Source organism: Ictalurus punctatus, chromosome 7 (genome assembly GCF_001660625.3).
Source record: "Ictalurus punctatus breed USDA103 chromosome 7, Coco_2.0, whole genome shotgun sequence".
In the NCBI taxonomy this organism is placed as follows: Eukaryota; Metazoa; Chordata; class Actinopteri; order Siluriformes; family Ictaluridae; genus Ictalurus; species Ictalurus punctatus.
In genome coordinates this window covers 15,426,085-15,445,487 of record NC_030422.2, presented here as the reverse complement: position 1 = coordinate 15,445,487, position 19,403 = coordinate 15,426,085, and the positions used below count along the sequence as shown (strand labels likewise).

General features: G+C 39.7%; 1 protein-coding gene across 4 annotated transcripts in view; it reads right to left on the bottom strand.

Annotated features, from left to right (window-relative positions):
• Nucleotides 1–934: 934 nt before the first annotated feature.
• The window catches only part of dennd4c (DENN/MADD domain containing 4C), a 51,887-nt gene continuing 33,418 nt past the window's right edge, over nucleotides 935–19,403 (bottom strand). For all 4 annotated transcript variants that reach the window (XM_017471874.3, XM_017471876.3, XM_017471875.3 and 1 more), the window contains 22 exons: nucleotides 18,396–18,541; nucleotides 18,079–18,117; nucleotides 17,271–17,401; nucleotides 15,194–15,326; nucleotides 12,707–12,913; nucleotides 12,378–12,506; nucleotides 11,283–11,430; nucleotides 10,872–11,021; nucleotides 10,137–10,274; nucleotides 9,816–9,956; nucleotides 8,561–9,639; nucleotides 8,090–8,282; nucleotides 7,240–7,343; nucleotides 6,760–6,935; nucleotides 6,321–6,506; nucleotides 5,113–5,296; nucleotides 4,877–4,987; nucleotides 4,638–4,775; nucleotides 4,198–4,315; nucleotides 3,893–4,046; nucleotides 3,624–3,688; nucleotides 935–3,490 (listed from right to left, as the gene is read on the bottom strand). In XM_017471874.3, coding sequence (XP_017327363.1) covers nucleotides 3,354–3,490; nucleotides 3,624–3,688; nucleotides 3,893–4,046; nucleotides 4,198–4,315; nucleotides 4,638–4,775; nucleotides 4,877–4,987; nucleotides 5,113–5,296; nucleotides 6,321–6,506; nucleotides 6,760–6,935; nucleotides 7,240–7,343; nucleotides 8,090–8,282; nucleotides 8,561–9,639; nucleotides 9,816–9,956; nucleotides 10,137–10,274; nucleotides 10,872–11,021; nucleotides 11,283–11,430; nucleotides 12,378–12,506; nucleotides 12,707–12,913; nucleotides 15,194–15,326; nucleotides 17,271–17,401; nucleotides 18,079–18,117; nucleotides 18,396–18,541 — 4,007 coding nt within the window. In that variant the 3' untranslated portion in view covers nucleotides 935–3,353. The remainder of the gene's footprint in view (nucleotides 3,491–3,623; nucleotides 3,689–3,892; nucleotides 4,047–4,197; nucleotides 4,316–4,637; nucleotides 4,776–4,876; nucleotides 4,988–5,112; nucleotides 5,297–6,320; nucleotides 6,507–6,759; nucleotides 6,936–7,239; nucleotides 7,344–8,089; nucleotides 8,283–8,560; nucleotides 9,640–9,815; nucleotides 9,957–10,136; nucleotides 10,275–10,871; nucleotides 11,022–11,282; nucleotides 11,431–12,377; nucleotides 12,507–12,706; nucleotides 12,914–15,193; nucleotides 15,327–17,270; nucleotides 17,402–18,078; nucleotides 18,118–18,395; nucleotides 18,542–19,403) is intronic.

Below are 19,403 nucleotides of genomic sequence, written 5' to 3'. Positions count from 1 at the left end.
TACTGCGTCACGTGTTGACATTGTTGAAGTGCGGACATTCAGATTCTTTTGAGAAGAAAAACAATGAGTAAGTGTGCTGGACTAGTGGGGAACTTCCAGTGATTATTATCCCTGCTGAAACTAAAACGCCAATTTGTAAGAAACCCTCAGAATTTGTAATGCTTATAATAGCTGGTTTTAATGGAAACTGTAATGGTCCCTATGGGTCTCTTCTGGTAATTTGTTGCCTTCTATTGGTGGCATGTTATGTCTGGATACCATTAAAAGGACCAGTAATGGTTTTAATGGTTAGATGATTGTAATGGTATTTGTAGTGGAAACCATTAGAATTTGTGTGATGGTTTCTATAGTTTTTTAAATGTATTTATTTTTTCCAGAAGGGATTGTAGTTAGTTAATGCTATGCTACAACTAAGCCTAACCCTATAGGCTCTCTTAGGTTTTTAAAATACAATCTGCAGTTTTATCATGAGGACAAGCCAACTGTCCCCACCCCAAAAGATATTGCTATCTTTGTGTGTGAGTAGGGTGTCAAGCTTTTGCAACCAAATGTCCTCTCTCTCTCACACACACACACACACAATTATGAATAATCTATTTCTTAATCCTGAATCCTGGGCCTAAGCATAAAACCTAATGTTTATAGAGATCTTGACATTTTAACAGCCAAAATAGCACAAGGTAACATTTCATTTGAAAAAATATTAACATTATCTCTTGTGACAAACTATCCGGTTTACTAAAAGGCAGAATAATATCTAACAAAAATATTGGTAGAGGTCAATTACTTTGACACAATACAACTCAAACATTTATTAATAAAATATTACTACTACCTATTGAGCATGGGAATCTGTTACATGAGCATGAATGCACTGTCAATTTCTAGTCCATCCCCAAATAAGTGTTAAATTAATAAAAGCCACAAACCTTAATTTAGGACAAAGCATGTTTATTGGAGAACAACAACGCTGTACAAACTCATATCCATTTCATAGGACACTAGAGACTAGATAAGTCACTGTCTGGACAGGACAGACCTACGCACCAGACATATTACCTGTGCATCATGTAGCAGATCCTTGATTTTTTTTTTTAGGATCATATGGTAATCGTTGTATGAATATCCATCCACTAGACTTTTTGATGCAGAAATGATCCTTATGTGTTTCTTTAATACAACACCACCAAGATACTTTTGACAGAAGAGTATCAGTTTTGCAATGTGTGTACATAACCAGATAAAGTTGAATAAGTAGGAACAGCGAGGAGTTCAAATATTAACTGCAATGAATGAAGTCTGTCCATAAATATGTTGGTTGGTGCTTCAATCATTAGCAAATAGTATACACTGTGATGCATTACAATGAACCCCAGATGGGGAAATCTTTAAAGTTGGAATGTTATATTGTGGATTTAAGATGGGGTAGATTATGTAATCATAACATGAGAAGTTACTGACTTGAATCCTTATGTAGTTGGTTCGATGTATGCTGATCAGTTTTACCGACACCTATGGAAGTTTATTAAGGATGCAGGATTACAGTGCTGGATCTCAGGTAAGTTATGACTACAGTGAGTAAAATGGGTCACATTTCATATTTCACATCAACACTGGGATTAATCTATTATCAGTTTGCTTACAATATTACAAATGTGTAAACAGTATAACAGAAACCATGTCCTCACTTCACTGTCCCATATGCTTTCAGGAATACATTCAATACATTTCAATCAAAGCGGTTCACACATACTGCCTTTTCATTCTTACATTCTTGCAACAAGTGAGCCTTAAAATGATTGTTCTCAAGCTTACATTTGAATACTACAAACCCCCAACTACCAAAATATTAATTTCTCATGGGAAAAATATTACTCATTTACGGAACAGTGGTTATAGGATTACTAACAATTCCTCTTTATACATATGCATCACTGCATGACTCGATGTAATATTTTCAAGCAACCCTGGATTATATTATACAAGGTTAAAAAACATGGGACAATGTTTGTCTTTACATGAGCTTTTCAAATAATTACATGATAAAAGGATATGAAAAGATAAGTTTAAATAAATTAAGGCAGGCTGATTGCACTCTGTTAATTTATTAGTAGTAAAACCTACCTTCCCTAAATAAAAAGGCACTAGAACTACTGAGATTTGCTGATCGTCTTTCTTTAGAGGACTAATTATGGTTGCTTACTGATTTCACTCAGACTGAGTGCTGTAAGCGAAGTGAAGATTAAGACTTCAGACTCTACTGAAAATGAAAATGCATTTGTATTGAGCAATAGAATAAAATGTTAATAAAAAAAAAACATAAAAAATATTGATATTTGAGATATACTGTACATTCATACTATAGTTCAAATGGACTACTCTAGCATTTGTACATTTAAAGGGATTATGATTTTTTTTTTCAAAATATCATGACTTTATTCAAGACAATGTCTGAATAAATGAAGGATAATTCTTTGTTTTCAGTAGTTATACTCCCAAGGCATTAATTATTTTCCTCTACAACAGAAGTATCTTTAAATTTACACATAAGGTCCAAAGGTGCATAAAAGCTAACTTCCAGTAAAAGTACTTTACTGTCTATTACAGAACCTGATCTCTGATTACAATTCTACCTTGTTCATGACAAAATCTGATTGTCTGCTGCCACAGTCTTTCTAAGGAGTGATGAGCCAATTTATACAACTGCACACACACACAGTTATGTACGCACAGGCACATACACACACTTTAATCCTTCCACTGCACCACTCAAGACCCACATCAGCTTGGCATTTAAGACTGACTCCATAGTAATAGGTAAAGATCCCTTTGTAAAAGGCAGTCTAGTTTGAATATCCCGTAATAGAAAAAAAATATATACAAACAATGGAAATAGAAAAAGAAGAAGAAAAAAAAAATCATCAAACTTGAAAGTGCACATTATCCAAGACCATTGCCATTGGTCTCAAGAGAACATATCTTCACTTCCACAGGTAGGTTTGGATGGATACTTTTGGGACGCAAGGCAGTGATATGGGATCGAGCACTTTTCCATCCTCTTTACTCCCACTGGTCCAAGGAAATAAACGTGCTAGTATCAAGCGAAGATTTACACCAATAAATATCCATATGCAACATACTGGTGTTGCCAAACACTGTAATAAGCCAGCTTTGATCCTGGCCCTGATATCTGGAGGATGATAAAGTACCACTGTTTGGGTAAAGGTGCAAGCAAGAGGACTGTGAGCCAGTCAGTAAGTTCCTCAATACGACGACTGAGTGCACTTCTACACGTCCCAAAAGTCTGAGCTCTTGCCACCTGGTGGGAAATGAGATTTCCCTTTATAGCCAGGTCAGATGAATGGAGCTCCAAAGCACTTGAGGCACCACTGGACGCTGTTGGAGGGTGGCCGGTCAATAGGAGAGAGCACTTTCAGCTGCTCTGGGCTCAGCTTTTCAAAGGCTAGTTGATACTCTCGGTCATAGGCCTCTATAGACACAAAATATAAAGATGGTGAGATAAGCAAAAAAATTATTCTTTGAGAAGAGACGGAAGCAAACGTTCCAAAACTAATCAAATGATCAACCTCCACTGAAAATATTTCATATCAGTATTTACTCACCAACATCAATGTTCTCCCTTCCCAAGGCTACAAGTGAAAGGAACAAAATCTGTCTGTATATACTCCTAAGGATAAGGAGAAAAATCAAGAGTTGTTAGTTGTTTCAGTTTTAACTGCCTGTCAGCATTAAGGGCTATATTCATGGCAGGAGTAATGTGTAAATAAATAATAAACAAAAACAAACACATATATACAATGGCCATATAAAATTTTGCATATGCCCCCATATACATGCTTGACTGGATGAGGTGACTAAATTGAACTCTGACCTCTGCCGTTTGACCTCCGGGTGTCGCTTGATCTCTCTAAGGAGCAGGTTAATGGGGGCATAGACATCGTTGGTCTGGATGTTCCTAACAATGCTGTTGAGGAGGTTCCGTATCTCCTGGTGGTCAGTGGGAGCCAAAAAGCCCTTCTTCTTCACTGCAGGGGAGATGACAGGTAAAGATCATTCAAAATCTTTCAACTATTCACATCTTCTCCAATCTAAAGTGATATTCTAGCTTGGTGTTGTACATATATTAGATTAAAGCTCTGCTGCTCAACAATAGCCATATTGTCCTGTAGTACTCACAGAAGGTCCGCCAGAGCTGGTAGAGAGGTTGAGTGGGCTCCTGGTGGAGGTTCACGTTGTCCCACAACAACTGCACATATACTTGCTTACTATCTTGAGGCAGGGATGTCTGAGGCAGCTGTATCAGCAGGACACACACAGAAAGAAGCACATAAGGTGTCACATCACCATCATCTTTTACTACAGAGCAACACTGAAGGAGTTCTGAGGATTAGATTATTAATATATTTCCAAATACTAATAATTACATCCATTGAATGAGTGGCAAGCACAATATTATGAAACATGTCCAGATGTCTTGATTTATTAATACAAACAACCCAAAAAGATATCGTCTTCACCACCTAGTGGCAGAGATACAAATAATCAGTTAAAAAAATGACAGAGAGAGGGGGAGGGGGACGGATAGAGAGAGATAGAATAAGAAGAAAGTTAATCACCTGTACTCCATTGTTGCAGTGTTCGGAGGTCAGTATGAGTCCAGGCAGAATACTGGGCAGATCCAGCCGGCGAAAATACCACACCAGGTTCCAGAAGATGATAGGGTGCTGGCTGAGGAACTTTTGAGTGTAGATAACCTGAAGAAAACATGATAAACAGAGTAATCCTGAGTAAATAGAATCCTGAGTAAATTAAGCCCAATAAAGTCTTGTTAAAATATTTGTTGGGGAACATGTACCTGATCTCCCTCATTTTCTAGTAAGGACTCCAGTTCTTTCCTTAACACCAGAGGGCTCAGGTACGGCACCGAGACTGGCTTTGGGTTGGGACGCTTCTGACCCAATGTATCCTATGATCAGAGAAGAAAACTCAAATGACGTCAAATGTTTTCAGAGTTTATTTTTGTCCCTTCAGCATTTAAATACTTTAGTTGTTATTGATGACACCAACAACAGAACTGCCAGCAGCACTTACCACCACTTCCTGCAGGCTATTGGGCAGGCTAGTGGTGGACACTCCATGACTGGGCCGCTGGATGGAGTCCAGGTTCTGAAGAGGCCCGCCCACACTGTTACTGCGAGTCAGAGATGTGCTGCGCTTCTCTGCCTGCCTCTCCAACAGGCCCAGAGGGTCCGAAATCACTGGCTCTGGCACCAGACTGTGGAAATACAAAGAGTTAAAAAAAACAAAAAACTATACATAAAGAAAACTGAGGAGGCTATGGTACACACATGGACACACTTTCTCTGTGCAGTAGTAGCATTACAGCAGTGTTACTCGCATCACAGTCTCTTTCGAGCAAATGAGAATTTAACTGCTACAGGTCCGATGTAATCAGTTTGTTACGTGGCAAAAACAGTTATATGAACAACAGCTCGTCTAAAATGACAGCTTGTTACATAGAAGTGGTGGTGTGGGATAAAACAGTAACAAAATTGGCATGTCTCATTTTCAGGCAGGAAGCACTACACTACATGACATGATCACTGGGGCGGTATGATGCAAGCGCGCACGCACACAGTTAACATAGTATTGGGGAGGGGGTGGGAATCTCCTCAACCACCACCACGGTGTAGCATCCATCTGGATGATGCGACGGCAGCCATAGTATGTCAAATCACCCACCAGCTATTAGTGGAGAGGAGAGTGATGTAGCCAATTCAGGGATGGAGATTATTAGGGGGCCATGATAGATAAGGGCCAATGGGGGAATTTCACCAGGACAGCAGAGTTATATCCCTAGACTTTACAATACGTGTCCTGGTATTTTTAATGACCATAGAGTGTCAGGACCTCGGTTTAACGTCTCATCTGAAAGACAGCTGTTTTTACAGTATAGTGTCCCGGTCACTATACTGGGGCATTAGGCCCCACACAGACAACAGGGTGAGCGCCCCCTGTTGGCCTCACTAATACCACTTCCAGCAGTAACCCTAATTTTCCCCAGGTACTGGCCAGGCTCAACGCTGCTTAGCTTCAGTGGGAAACCAGGCGAAAACTGCAGAGAGATATGGCTCTGCAAATGTGTACTGGAATGCTAAATGTTTGTGAAGTTTTGTTTAATATATACTTAAAACTAAATACTGCAAGGATGCAATTTGCATTGTGTGTGTGTGAAGAAACTTTAATATCATATCATTACCCAATTTTAAACATATGACATGAATATGGAAATAACATACGCTTTCTGTGTGCCAGTCTGGAAGGTCAATGTCCCTTCAGTCTCCTTTTTGCTGTCAGGAGATTCTGAGAAGTTGATGAGATCAGCGGGGTCACTGGGACTTCCCACCTTTATCTCTGAGCTGGAGGCTGTAGGCTGTGTGCTGCCACTGTGGATACTGTCTCCTGAGGTGCTGGTCACATAGAACCTGTGTTCACACCATAAAAGAACAATGTGAATGTTAAAACTGTGTATAGTGTTTTACTTCTGAAGTCACGCTAAAAATAAGCGAAACAATGCAACATGAGAAAAGCACTTAAAGTGAAATTAAAACCAACATGGTCAGTTTGAGTCTCCTGATATTCTGAAAAATTCATTAGAATCAATAATTTAAAAGGACAAGAAAAAAAAGGAGAAAATTTGTGTCTGCCAAGTGTCATCGGATTTTTCACTCAGCTCACCCAGACGGAGGGCGCAGGTCGTGGAACTCCACATGCAGTAGAGGCAGGAAGGAGCTGTGGCAGAAAGGACATGTCGTGTTCAAGTTGGAGTCATCCGCTGTCCAACCTGCCATGATCTCCTCATCGTAAACCAGCACCTCACAAGAGCGACACTGAGAGCAGCTCGACATTAGCACCTACGGAGCAAAGTACACATCACTGCTGTATTACAAAACGCTCCCCTGGAACAATGTAACAAATGGAAAATGGCATAAGAAGGACAAAATAAAACACTTTTCAGGGTGCAAGGTATTTCAGATGCTCATGTACTTTATAGTGTAACCACAATCCAATCGAACAATTGGAGCCAAATCACTAGTAACCTCTTTAAAAGATTAAAAATTACATGCTGAAAAGAAAAAAAAGAAGAAAAAAAAAAAAAAGTGTCAGACTAGAGGAGTTTAGGAATGCAGAATGATCAGCAGAGGGTGCTACTCTCACCTCTAAAGCACAGTTCTGATAGATGCTGGAAGAGCTGGCATGATGAGAGGAGCCCTGCTCAGATCTCTCGGAGTCTCCCTTCATGGACCTGCCAGGAGTCATGGCTGTAGAACATACAGAGGAGTGGTCACAAAAGTGAAAGAATTATATATCTGCACAGCTTATATATTAAAAAAACAAAACAAAAAAAAAGTTCTCTTTGCTGTAGTAACTCTTGTACTTCTATCTAACGGTGTTTTAGAATGATGGTATTCATAGATCATGGCCTATTCGTATTAGCGTGAACATATGTTTATGTTCACATACTTCTGTAAGTCACTCTGGATAAGTGTGTCTGCTAAATGCAATATTTCTGAGATAATGGTTACACCTTTACAGCACACAGTGACAGGGAAACAACAGAAAAAAATCAAGCTGAACAACAATTTGATTTTTGTGCTGGTAGAAAAGTGACTTTATACAAGTCATTAAATCAAGATACTTTTGTGTATTTTGACAGTTTCATTTGACCGGTCAATGCTTTGCACTATTTACAGCTCCACACATACGTCCTTGCTCGGCTCATGTAGTACCCTGGCTAGAACAGGAACTAGATTCAGCAGCGAAGCTTAAGTCAGTGGAAAAGCATAGTCATGTTTAATTTCCTGAGCTGAGCAGCATGATTCATGTTGGTAGATACGAGAATGGTGACCAAATGGGGGAAGAGAAGAAAAAGAAAAAAAAAAAAGAAAAAATTAAAAAAAGAGTGAAAAAAAACTTCTGGTACTTTGTGGAGTGGAAAAAGTTTTTTTGGTAGCATACAGTCAACTGATACCACTTTTGTGTGCGTATGTGTGTGTGTTTCACGCACATGCAGTGTGCTGTGCCCGGCCGGTATCACTGCTCCCGCTGCTGCTGCCCAGACTGGTGGTGCTGTGTGTGAGGCCATTGGCGGCCAGGCTGGGCATCAGTCCTCTGGGCATAGCGCTGTCTGTCCCGTTTCCACACATCAGCTGCTCCTCCAGTCGAGCAGGGAAGCTGTCCCCAGGTTGGCTCTCCTCCTCCTGCAAGCAGCAAAGCTTTAGTATTATAAGATGATTCATGCTTAGAAATGCATGAGAATTTCATAACTATAAATAAATAAGTTCATTATGATTATTTTATTCCCCATAAAGAGCTCCTTTCAGTCACTGAAAGGCACTCAGTGTAAAATCAATATTATGTTATTGAAACAACCTCTCCACAGACCAACACTGGAAACCACTGATAATATTATACGGCTCTATCAGTATATTAATTGGTCTTTATTATTTCTCCCCCAGTCAAATAACCTCCTGCTCACCTCGTCGTCTGAATAGTAGGCAGAGGCCACAGCCCCCCAAACTTTACTGGCTACGTTAGCCGCTTGCTTCATGCCTGACTTCAGCATGTCCACTTTAGGTCCTGAAAGCAAGGCATCCATCTTGATGCCCGAGATGGAGTTGATGACCGAGCCCAATGAGCCGCTCTGTGAAGACCTCACTAGTGCAGACAGAGACGATGACCTTTGAGCATCACCACTAGGGGTCTTCAGGGACTTAATTGCAAAAGTCTTAGAGCGTGTGACAGCAGGGCTGCGTTTAGAGGTTTCCATTGAATCAGGGGTCTTCACTGGGCCTGCAGGGAGGCTAGACCTTCGTCCAAAAGACTGCTTACAGGCAGGAGTCTCCACGTGATCACCTTTAGGCTCAGCCTCCTGGTGCAGTTCCATGCTGGAGGCCTTGGCTCCTAATGGGCTCTTCAGGTTCATGTACATCTCGATCTCGTCAGCAAGGTTTCGTGAGACCACTGCCGGGATGAGGCGTGCAGATTCTTGACTCTGAATAGACGCTGCTTCTTCGCTTTCAGAGGCCAGCAAGGAAAGAGGATCTGCGCCTATTTCTACTACATCTCTCTCCGCTGCCTTAGAGGAGGCTGATGAGCTGCTCACGCTTCTCTCCAGTTCTTCGGTGCTCCCCTTAGGCATTACTTCCTCAGCTGTCTTTTCCGTTTTGCCCTTGTCTTCATCCGTTTTGTCTTCGAAACTGATTAACTCCATCTTCTCATTAACCTCCTCCTCAAGGCCAGAGTTTGCAATAGGTGTCACCCCTAGGTCACTAAAGACAGAGGCTGAGGCTGTAGAAGGAGGAGGAGTCTTGCCACCGGAAAAAGCAGCAGCGAGGATTTTCGCGTCTGCGCCCATGTGGTCCACACTCAACTCCAGACTGTTCTTCTTCAGCAACATGCCCGCTCGACTCTCCGCACTGAAACTGCAGCTGCGCTCTGCGAAAGCTTTGGCCCTCTGCTGTTGGCTGCTTTGTGTCGAATCTGGGTTTGTAGTGCCTTCATCCTCTGGTAGGACAACGTCCTCAGTCTTACTGTGAGCAGTGAAGAGTTTCCCACCTAAAACAGTTACAATGAGACATGGCAGTTATTGTTTAGAAATATGCTTTATCTTGCGTTGTTTGTGAGATCACCACAATTACACTTCTGCACAGTTAAGATAAAATATGGGTTCACGGAAAAGATACATTTGTTTAGGGATGTAATTAATTCTAAGCTGAATTAATTAGGCGTACCTGAATCCTGTCTCCCTATGGTTTTGTCAAAGTTTACGCTGAGCTGTTTGACGATGCTGGCAGGAGGAGGGGTAGATTCAGCAGGACTGGGGGGCTCTGACACAGCCAATGCACTATCCACAGAGCCAGCAATGTCTTCAACTACACAAAGCCACAGAACAAAATCACATTAAACACCACATAAAACAAACTCGTCTTCCAGAAACACTCACACATACTAAGCAAAGCTAGAAGCCGAAACCAAAGCACGAATAACAATGATTTCAAATGGTGAATAATCAATTAGAGAGATTTTCTACTGATAAGCAGTAAGTGCATTACCATTCTGTTGACTCTTCTCTGTTTTGCTCTTGTTGGATTGCTCATCATCAGAGAGTGGAAAGGCTATAGTTTTACAAGCATCTATTGAGTCCTGATGGAGCTCATCCTTCGAGCCATAACCTTGGTCAGACTGCCCACCTGAAATATACAAGAACAAGAGAAAAATAAACAAAGTCTTATAGATGTGTCTTCCACAGCAGTCCTGCTAGAAAACCGAAAAGCCACATAGGTTTGTAGTTAGTCCATATAATGTACTTAGCTAAACTTGGCTAAATAACAGCAGCTTAAAAATTTATGTTGACGCATGAGCCACAGCAAAATATCAACAATTCTTCCAATACTACTGTCATTTTCTGAAACACACGAACATATTACTATCATTCAAATTTGAATCTTCGTACATCAACTGAAACCCCATAATGAAGTGATACAAAACAAGAGGAATCCTACAGAAGAGCAGTGACTATGTCTTTAAAAATATTTACCAACATCGTTATTAAACTCTTTCAAGAGCATACAGTTTTCCACTAGCAACTTTGTGTTAGTGGAACCACAAAACTGACACATGTGAGCAAAATGTGTTCAAGTATGTTACAAATGAGTTTCATGAGTTGCTTGTAAGCTGCTGGAACAGTCGTTATCAGATAGTAAACAGAACTAAAGCAGGAGGTGTGCATACTAGTTGTTTGTATGAGTGCGAGTGTGTGTATGCTGTATGTGCATTGTGGGCATTACCTGTACTCAACTGACATCCTTTTTTGTCTCCTACAATCAGTCCGTGTGAGAACATGGTGTGTTCTTCTCCGTTAGCTTCACTGGAGCTGTCGGCACTGCAGTGGCTGAGTCTGTCCCCCTCACCATCTGCTATTGCGTCCAGAGACACCACTGCAGACCGAGAACAGTACTCAATAACACACAACAATCACTGAACAGAGCTAATTAAAGGACACACATTGTATGTCCGAATCTAGAAGTTTGGCTAGTATTGTACTAGCACTTTTGACTAATAAAACCATGTCCAGCTGAATTAACCTGACTGTTCTCAGTACTCAGGAATGTGATGTGATGTGATTAAAAAAAAAACAAACAAAAAAAAAAACACCACACCCTACAAAACCGATACAAGTTATGTTATCTCCCTCTTACCTGCTGTAATAGGAGGAGCTCTTTTTGACTGAACTTCTCCCCGCACAGCCTGTTTAAACTGGGCCACCCCTCGCACCACGTTCCTCAGTTTAGTCCACATGAAGCGGCCGCTGCGGTTTCGACTAGGCCAAGGGCTCTCCAAAACAGCCTGCGCACACACACATACACACACAGCCTCAGAGGTCAGCGTAACCATAACAATTTTTGTTCCCCCATAGTGACACATCCTGGATTTAAAATTTTCCCCTTGGCAGTTAAAAAAAAAAAAGTTGGGAGTGTTTATTGCTGTGAGATTCATGCTAAACAAAAATGACCAAAAAAAAAGGCCTCGGTTTTCTGGTGGCTTACAGAAGCTGATACAACAGCTTGTGAAAAAGCCTTCAAATTCTAAACAGACCAGTGATTCTGATGATGTTGCCATTTTATGGAGAACTGTTAACATGATGCTGTTTATTTAACATGAGGCTATTGTGTTGCAAATGTGCAACGAAATGGTGATTTTTTTGTTCATCAAAATCTGACGGATTCTAGATAGAATTCTAAAAAGTCATTTTTGTCTTCTCCTACATGCACTCCAACCACTTTAATTAGGAACAGCTGTATTTTGGTTTTGCATTAGCCATACACACACATTGTATATGGTTAATGTCTACTAGTTTTCTTTGGTCAGTATGTGACCAAGTTGTGCATGTGACACACCTATAAATAGCAGTGTGAGAGAGTGTGTTTCCTCCGGTGCTAGAGTAGGGCTGGGCGACACGACAAAAATATCTATATCATGATAGGATACGACGTGCATCACAATATATAAATTAGCCAACAATCTGTCTGCAAACAGTAGTCAAATACACACACATAAAAAAGGTTAAACCGAGTTTGACGATACTATTAAAAATGCCTGCAAAGACAAAGATTAAGTAAAAAAAATAAAATAAACACATGTCGAATAAACTGAATCCATTCAGTACCATTTTATGTATAAATAATTAAAAGCGTAAAAAAATTAAATGCATCGTGTCATCATTTATCACGATCTCGATATTATATCGATATATCGCCCGGCCCTATTCTAGCGAGTTGAATGCACTTCACTACCTTGTTGTAGTATCCATAAGTGATAGCATTGGCCTCAACGCCAGCCTTCTTCATCTCCATTAGGACAAGCACGGCCATGACAGGCATTCCCCACAGCCCACACAGCTGCATTACCACACGGTAACACACCTGCCACAGACACACAATTAACCCTCCTTTAAAATTCAACACATTTTATACATCTGTAAAAACATATACAAACGTACATATATACACATACATAAAGCAGAACAGTGTATCCAAACCATACAAAGGGACATATTTTTCTCGAAATTATACTCAACAGCTTATTTCACACAAAACCTGATGCCCACAAAAGACAAGCTAACCTCATCCAGCACCTCCACCTCAGAGCTCCTCATCTTGAGCAGAACATCGAGCGCTTGCTGCATGGCACGGGGTTTGGATTGAGCCAAACGCATGCCTGCTGGCAGGCAGATAAACCACAGGCTATAGCAGTGGCTGAACAGACACTTAGCCCACAGCTGAGGGTTTGAATAGAAGCGCTTTGCCATCTTGTAGGCCAACTTGACTTCCTATGATATGAAAGACACAGACAGAACAACATTAAATGTAATACTATGCTGTAATAGGTTATAATATTCTAATAGAAGTGTAGCAAATATGAACTCTTTTCAAACCATAAGCTTAACCACATGACATTTAAATTTCAGTCTTGCCGTCCTTATAATTTGTCTCCGAAAGCCACCTGACAAGTGAGTTAAAAGATGCTTCACTTGTATTTCCTAATTTGTAAGTTGATTTGGATAGAAGCGTCTGCTGAATGAATAAATGTAATGTAAATGAAAAAGATGATTCTAAATACCTACATCCTAAACTTCTGAAGTTAGATGGGAAAACAGATCTTTTAACAGTTCACACTGGTTTATTAAGGCAAGCTCTACATAATGTTAAGTCCCTGTTCAATAGTGCACATGTTCTGCGTTTACGAATGTCTTCAGTAAAAGGAGTGCAGTCTCTCAAATGTGTTCAACAATGGCCTAAAAATAGCATTTGACTTGCTTCAAAGATCCTCTCTACACTGGACACTTGTTCCTGATATAGCAACCGTTCTCTTTCAATACACCAATATCCTGCCGCTCCACCAAGACTTTTAAAGAACACACAGAAGTTAAATAAATAAATAAATAAATAAATAAACAAACAAACAAACAAACAAACAAACAAACCTCACCCAAATCCAGAAATGACGGTGGCCACCTGTGTTTATATTGTCTTTCTCCATATTAATCTACAGAGGCTAAAAATGTGGACCTTCATCAGAAGGGACGATGAAGTGAGAAAAGAAACACAATGTCTGCCAGCACACCCAAGTTCTCTCCTTTCCATTCAGCTCTAAGGTTGATGCATGAGCAGGAGTATCAAAAGGTGTTAAAACACACGAGTAAGAAACTGGAATTTGGGGGGGGGGGGCCACAACCCCCCTACAAAGCTAAGCACAGATGTGATTTCTATAAACGTAGTTCTGTATTTCTTGCCGTTACACTTTTCAGTCCACCATTTTAAAAGGTAACAGCTCTCACCTCAAATGCATACTTCTACCAACAGTCTAGAGGTTTAAAGGCCTCTTTCAGGTCATATGAACTCTGTTACTTTCTTTTTGTTTTACTGATTTCACCTTTTTTTTTTTAATGATGATTTTTTTTTTTTTTTTTACACTTTGTTAGCTTATGTCTTTAGTCAGATTGTGCACAATTAACAGGTGTGTCATGGTAGAATTATGGGTGGACAAAAAAATTAAAATAAGAACCTCCCACTCGCCCCCCCAAGATGTTCATGACAGCAAGTACAAACGTTTTTTGTCCTACTCCTACATCCTGTATGAATAGAATTTCATCTGCCTTTGCCTCCTTAAATTCCAGTGGTGGTGTGGGGGTCACGCTCCTCTGTTCATATTTGTTTTGGTACTCCCACTTTTCACAAGCTAATCAAAACCCAGCTGAACAAACAAAAACAAACAAACCCTCTTCCCTCATAAGTCACTTGAAAAAAATGACCCGTTGAGAAAAATGTTCCAATACATGTTTTATGTTGTCTTAAACAGCAGACACAACTGGTTGTTGCAATATTTAGCGGTCCCGATAGCTACATTCACACCGAAGGTAAACGTTTATAATCTGAAATGTATTCTGATATGTGGCAGAGCAACCTCAGACTCAAGAATCGGACTGAAATTCACGCAGCTTGTATACAAGTCCAAAATGATATCTGTCATCATTTTGCACCGCATGTATGCACATGATTGGTCTGTATCTGTTGTTCTGAGAACAACAGCACGGTGATCTTTTTATAGCGACAACAAAGCACCCATCAGACATACAAATCAAATTGAACTTCCTCAGTTTCATAAGGATTTCTCTCAATTTGCAGCCAAGCTCGACTGTACAATCATGTCAAAAACAACTTTAGATCAACAGATGTAGTGTTGTTGCACTTCGTTAGTTTACATTTGAAAGTCATCCATACTGATTACAGTAAACTAAACTCTATTACTATAGGTTAAACATAACCGACCACTAATCCCTCAAAAAGAGCATGCTGACAGTTTGTAAATGTAACTATGAGTCAAGACATTGCATCGTTGTGTACTAAAAACATTTACTCTAGTCATGGGTCCAATGTGTGATTACTAGGGAAGCAGCCGCTGTTACAAAATGATTCTAGTTCATTAGTAGCCAGAAAGTCACTGATTCTAACAACATGTTGATCTAGAATGACACAGCAAGTTCCCAGTACCTTACATGCTGTAATGGAATACTGTACAGCATAGTTTGGTGTGTATATTGTGGTTATACCTGCTTGGTTCTTTTAGCAAGGAGTGCGGGGCTACTGGACACACTGGAACCTGCGGCTCTGGTGCTGAGTGCTGGCTTTAGCTCTAATGGACAATCAAATAACTCCAGCCGCAAGCGAGGGAAGCTCTTGTAGCTGTTGGACAAATGTTCAATAAACAGAATGTAAAAATCAAGAGTTAAAAAAAAAGAAAAAAAAAAGTGAAGAACATTATGTACATTCACTGAGCACTTTATGAGGAACATCTGTAAAACTATTCATTTATGCAATTGCCTAATCATTATGTGGCAGCAGTGCAACGCATAACATCATGCAGATACGGGTCAACAGCTTTGGGCAATGTTCATAACCATCAGAATGGGGAAAAATGTGATCTCAGCGATTTTGACTGTTTGAACTGGTTGAGAGAGGTCAACAAAGAATGGTCAGAGTGGTTTGAGCTGAAAGGCTACTCAGATAACTACTCTGTGCAATTGTGGTGAGCAGAAGAGCAACTCAGAATGCACAACATGTTAAGCATCTTGAGGCGGATTGGATACAACAGCAGAAGATCATGTCTGATTGTCAGCCAAGAACAGAAAGCTGAGGCTGGACATTTCAAAATGGCGGGGGAAAACAAACAAACAAACAAACAAACAAACAAAAAAACCATGTAGACTGGTCTGAAGAATCTCGATTTCTGCTGAGGCACCCAGATGGTAGGGTCAGAACTTGGTGCCAACAGCATGAATGCATGCACCCAACCTGCCTTTTTCAACAGTCCAGGCTGGTGGTGTGTTGGTGTGGGGAATGATTGGTATTAACTGGCCCAAAGTATGCCAAGAAAATAATCACTTGAATGCCACAGTCTATTTGAGTATTGTTGCTGACCATGTGCATCCTTTCATGGCCACAATTTACCAATCTTCTAATGGCCATTTCCAGCATGATAATGCACCATGTCACAAAGCAAAAGTCGCCTCAAACTGGTTTCATGAACATGATGATGAGTTCAGTGTTCTTCACTGGCCTTCCCAGTCACTGAATCTGTATCCAGTAGAACAGCTTTGGGATGGTGTGGTGTGGTGGAACGGGAGATTCACAGCATGAAAGTGCACTTGAAAAATCTGCAGGAATTGCATGATGCGATCATGTCAACATGGACTAAAATCTCAAAGGAATGTTTCCAACATCTTGTGAAATCCATGCTACAAAGAACAGAGTGTTCTGAGAGCAAAGAGAGGCCCTATCCAGAATTATTATAGTGCTTTTAATAAAGTGTTCAGTGAGTATATGTAAACGGACAAATGGAAAAATTACATCAACACAATACCCGTTACCTGTACTTACACCCACTAGACAAACAGGGGACAGTGTTTACTGTTATTGTTATATTTGACCTGCCATAAATAATGTCTGAAAAGTAAAAATAATTTTTTGGTAAAACCATCACTACACTACAAGTGAAAGTTGCTGTTTGAGATAATTGCATTTTACTGATTAACCCGTTGCTAGCTCCACCCATATGTCCCAGCTCAGATTGCATGGTACTTGGGTCACAAGCGTAACTAAAGTTGGCACAAGTACTTAGGGACGGTATGTCTCCCCTGGCAGTGGAAAAAAAAAAAAGTGGGATAGCAGTTAACCAAGCATGTCTGAGGGAAAAGTGCTAAGGGACATGGTGAGCAAAAACACAGTCAATGCAGAGCAGACAGTTGAGTAATGGATGTCAGCATCTGCAATCATGGCCAAGCTGACTCAAGGCTGGCATGGAATTGAGTATAGGGCCTTTGGTATTGACGAGTATAAAAACAGATGTCGCTAGCCTTGTGCTAATGGATCCAAGAGCCTTCATATGCTATTCAGGTAGAGTACAAAGTGCAGCATAAGATCAGTGGATAAATAAACCAGTACACTGCAAATTAACAGAAAAATAGCAAATGTCAGGACAATTATTGGTATAGTATGAATATAGCACATGCATTTCAACAAAAGACAGATTTCAATTGGAAGACGTTTCTTTCTTTTTTATATGTTGGCAGGTTCCGACTTAAATTACAAGTAAATTTATAAGTGAGAGAGAATGTGTTAGAGACACACATGTATTTTGGAGGAGGATCTGGGCCATCATTGGCAGGGGGTTCTGGGGGCAAGATAAAGACAGTGTGCTCGCTCTTCTGAGACTCATCCAGCTCTACCAGCCTGGTGTCTTCTGATAGCTCTCCTTCAACCTGCAAGAAAGAGTAACCAGTCAAATCGAAGCTGCTCCAGGATAATCATCCCATTTCCTCTAAGATATAAGGCTGCACAAATGATACTGTTAATCATTACCATGCAAAAATTTAAATAATCATCATCTCTTTCACAATCACTGTTGCTTTCCTGAGAAAAAGTTAAGGATAACATGAATCTCAAGGGGCAAATAAGTCATCTACAAATCATTAAATTATTTTATTTTGTGCTGTGAAAATCCTAACAATATTTACATACTGACTGGTGATTTAATGAGCACTAATTCCCCTAAAACGCAGGGACTTTCCATGTCTTTTACAGCTTGATGTGTTTAGATTAACAATGTGCCAACATTTCCAACAGCAGATGGCATAGTTAATTATTTACTCCATTAGACCGATGGTACTGCATATGAACAGCAACGGCCATCTGGCCTCAATCTTCCTTAAAAGCTGATCTGAAGCCTGTTACATGACCAAGAGGCTCTAACAGGCTTGACACCAAAGTTGTGCACGATTCAGCAGCAAGGGGTACTTCCTCCTTCCAACACCATCTGCACTTATCTAACTTCATGCCTCCAGGTTTGGTCTAACAATTTTTTCCCTGTCCTCATAATAATGATGATAGCATAGTGAAGTGTGTTGCACAGAAATACTTCAGGGAAAATGAGGCTTACCTTTGTGCCCTTGTCCGTTCCTTTATCAGACGGGAAAAGCTATAAGAGAAGTGAGGGAGGAATAAACTCAAATAATAGGAATCTCTGTTACCCATGATAAGAGTACAAATGAAGGTGCTTTACATATCCTACTACTAAAAGAACCATGTTTAACTTTGCTGTAACATTAATCATAAAAAAGCATTAAAAAATATAATAAAAAAAATTAGAGGGGCAATATGCAGATGAAAATCTCTGTCTGTTGCCAGGGGCAACAACAGTTTGAAGTGCCAAGACAGAATGTGTTGTGTGTGAGAGAGAGAGAGAGAGAGGGGTACCTTTTCAATGCAGTAGTCAAAAAAGGCTAAGCCAGTGTCTTTGTCGCTGACAAAGGTGCATTCCTCTATGAAGCGAATAAATAACTGAGTCTTGGTGAGCTGGGAGTAGAATTTCTGGTGAGCACGATCTCGACTCTTTAAAAACCCTGAAGCAGAATAGCAAAACAGTCAACAACAAATTGTGCCTTTAGCTGTAGCACGATATCAATACTGAGTCACTGTAGAACTACACCTGTAGAACAATATGGATAAATTATTGTGCACAATCATGACAACTAAAAAGTTAACATGACACACGAGCATCTAAATCATGGTAACAGAACATCAGTAGCATGGATTTCATAATTACAGTTTATCAAATGAATCCTGCAGGTTGTGCTTTTAATAAGTCCGAATTGCTCAGGCATTGTATTATAACCAGTCAAGGCTTTGAAATATTAACTAAATTTATAATGCAAAATAAATATTTAGAGAGGTTTGATGATTTATAACTCAGACAGTATTCCTAAAACTAGGCCTAGTGCAATCGGTCCCATGTGTGCAAACGTGGCATTTTTGTTTCTGTCCCAGTAAAACCCACAACTTGGAGATGAGACAGACAACCATATCTAAATCTCATCACAGGAGAGATTGAAATTATAGGTACATGTGCATATAGTTCAGATATCAAAATTAAACATTTTTATAAACAAAAAACTAAAATGCTGTAATCTTTAAAAAAAAATGTAAGGTTTTTGAATGTTTAATATGATTTAACAAAACACCAGTCTTTTTTATTACTCATTATACACGTTATTAATGTTAACATACACACACATATATATATATATATATATATATATATATATATATATATATATATATATATATATATATATATATATATATATATACACACGTGTATATATATATATATATATATATATATATATATATATATATATATATATATATATATATATATACACGTGTATATATATATATATATATATATATATATATATATAT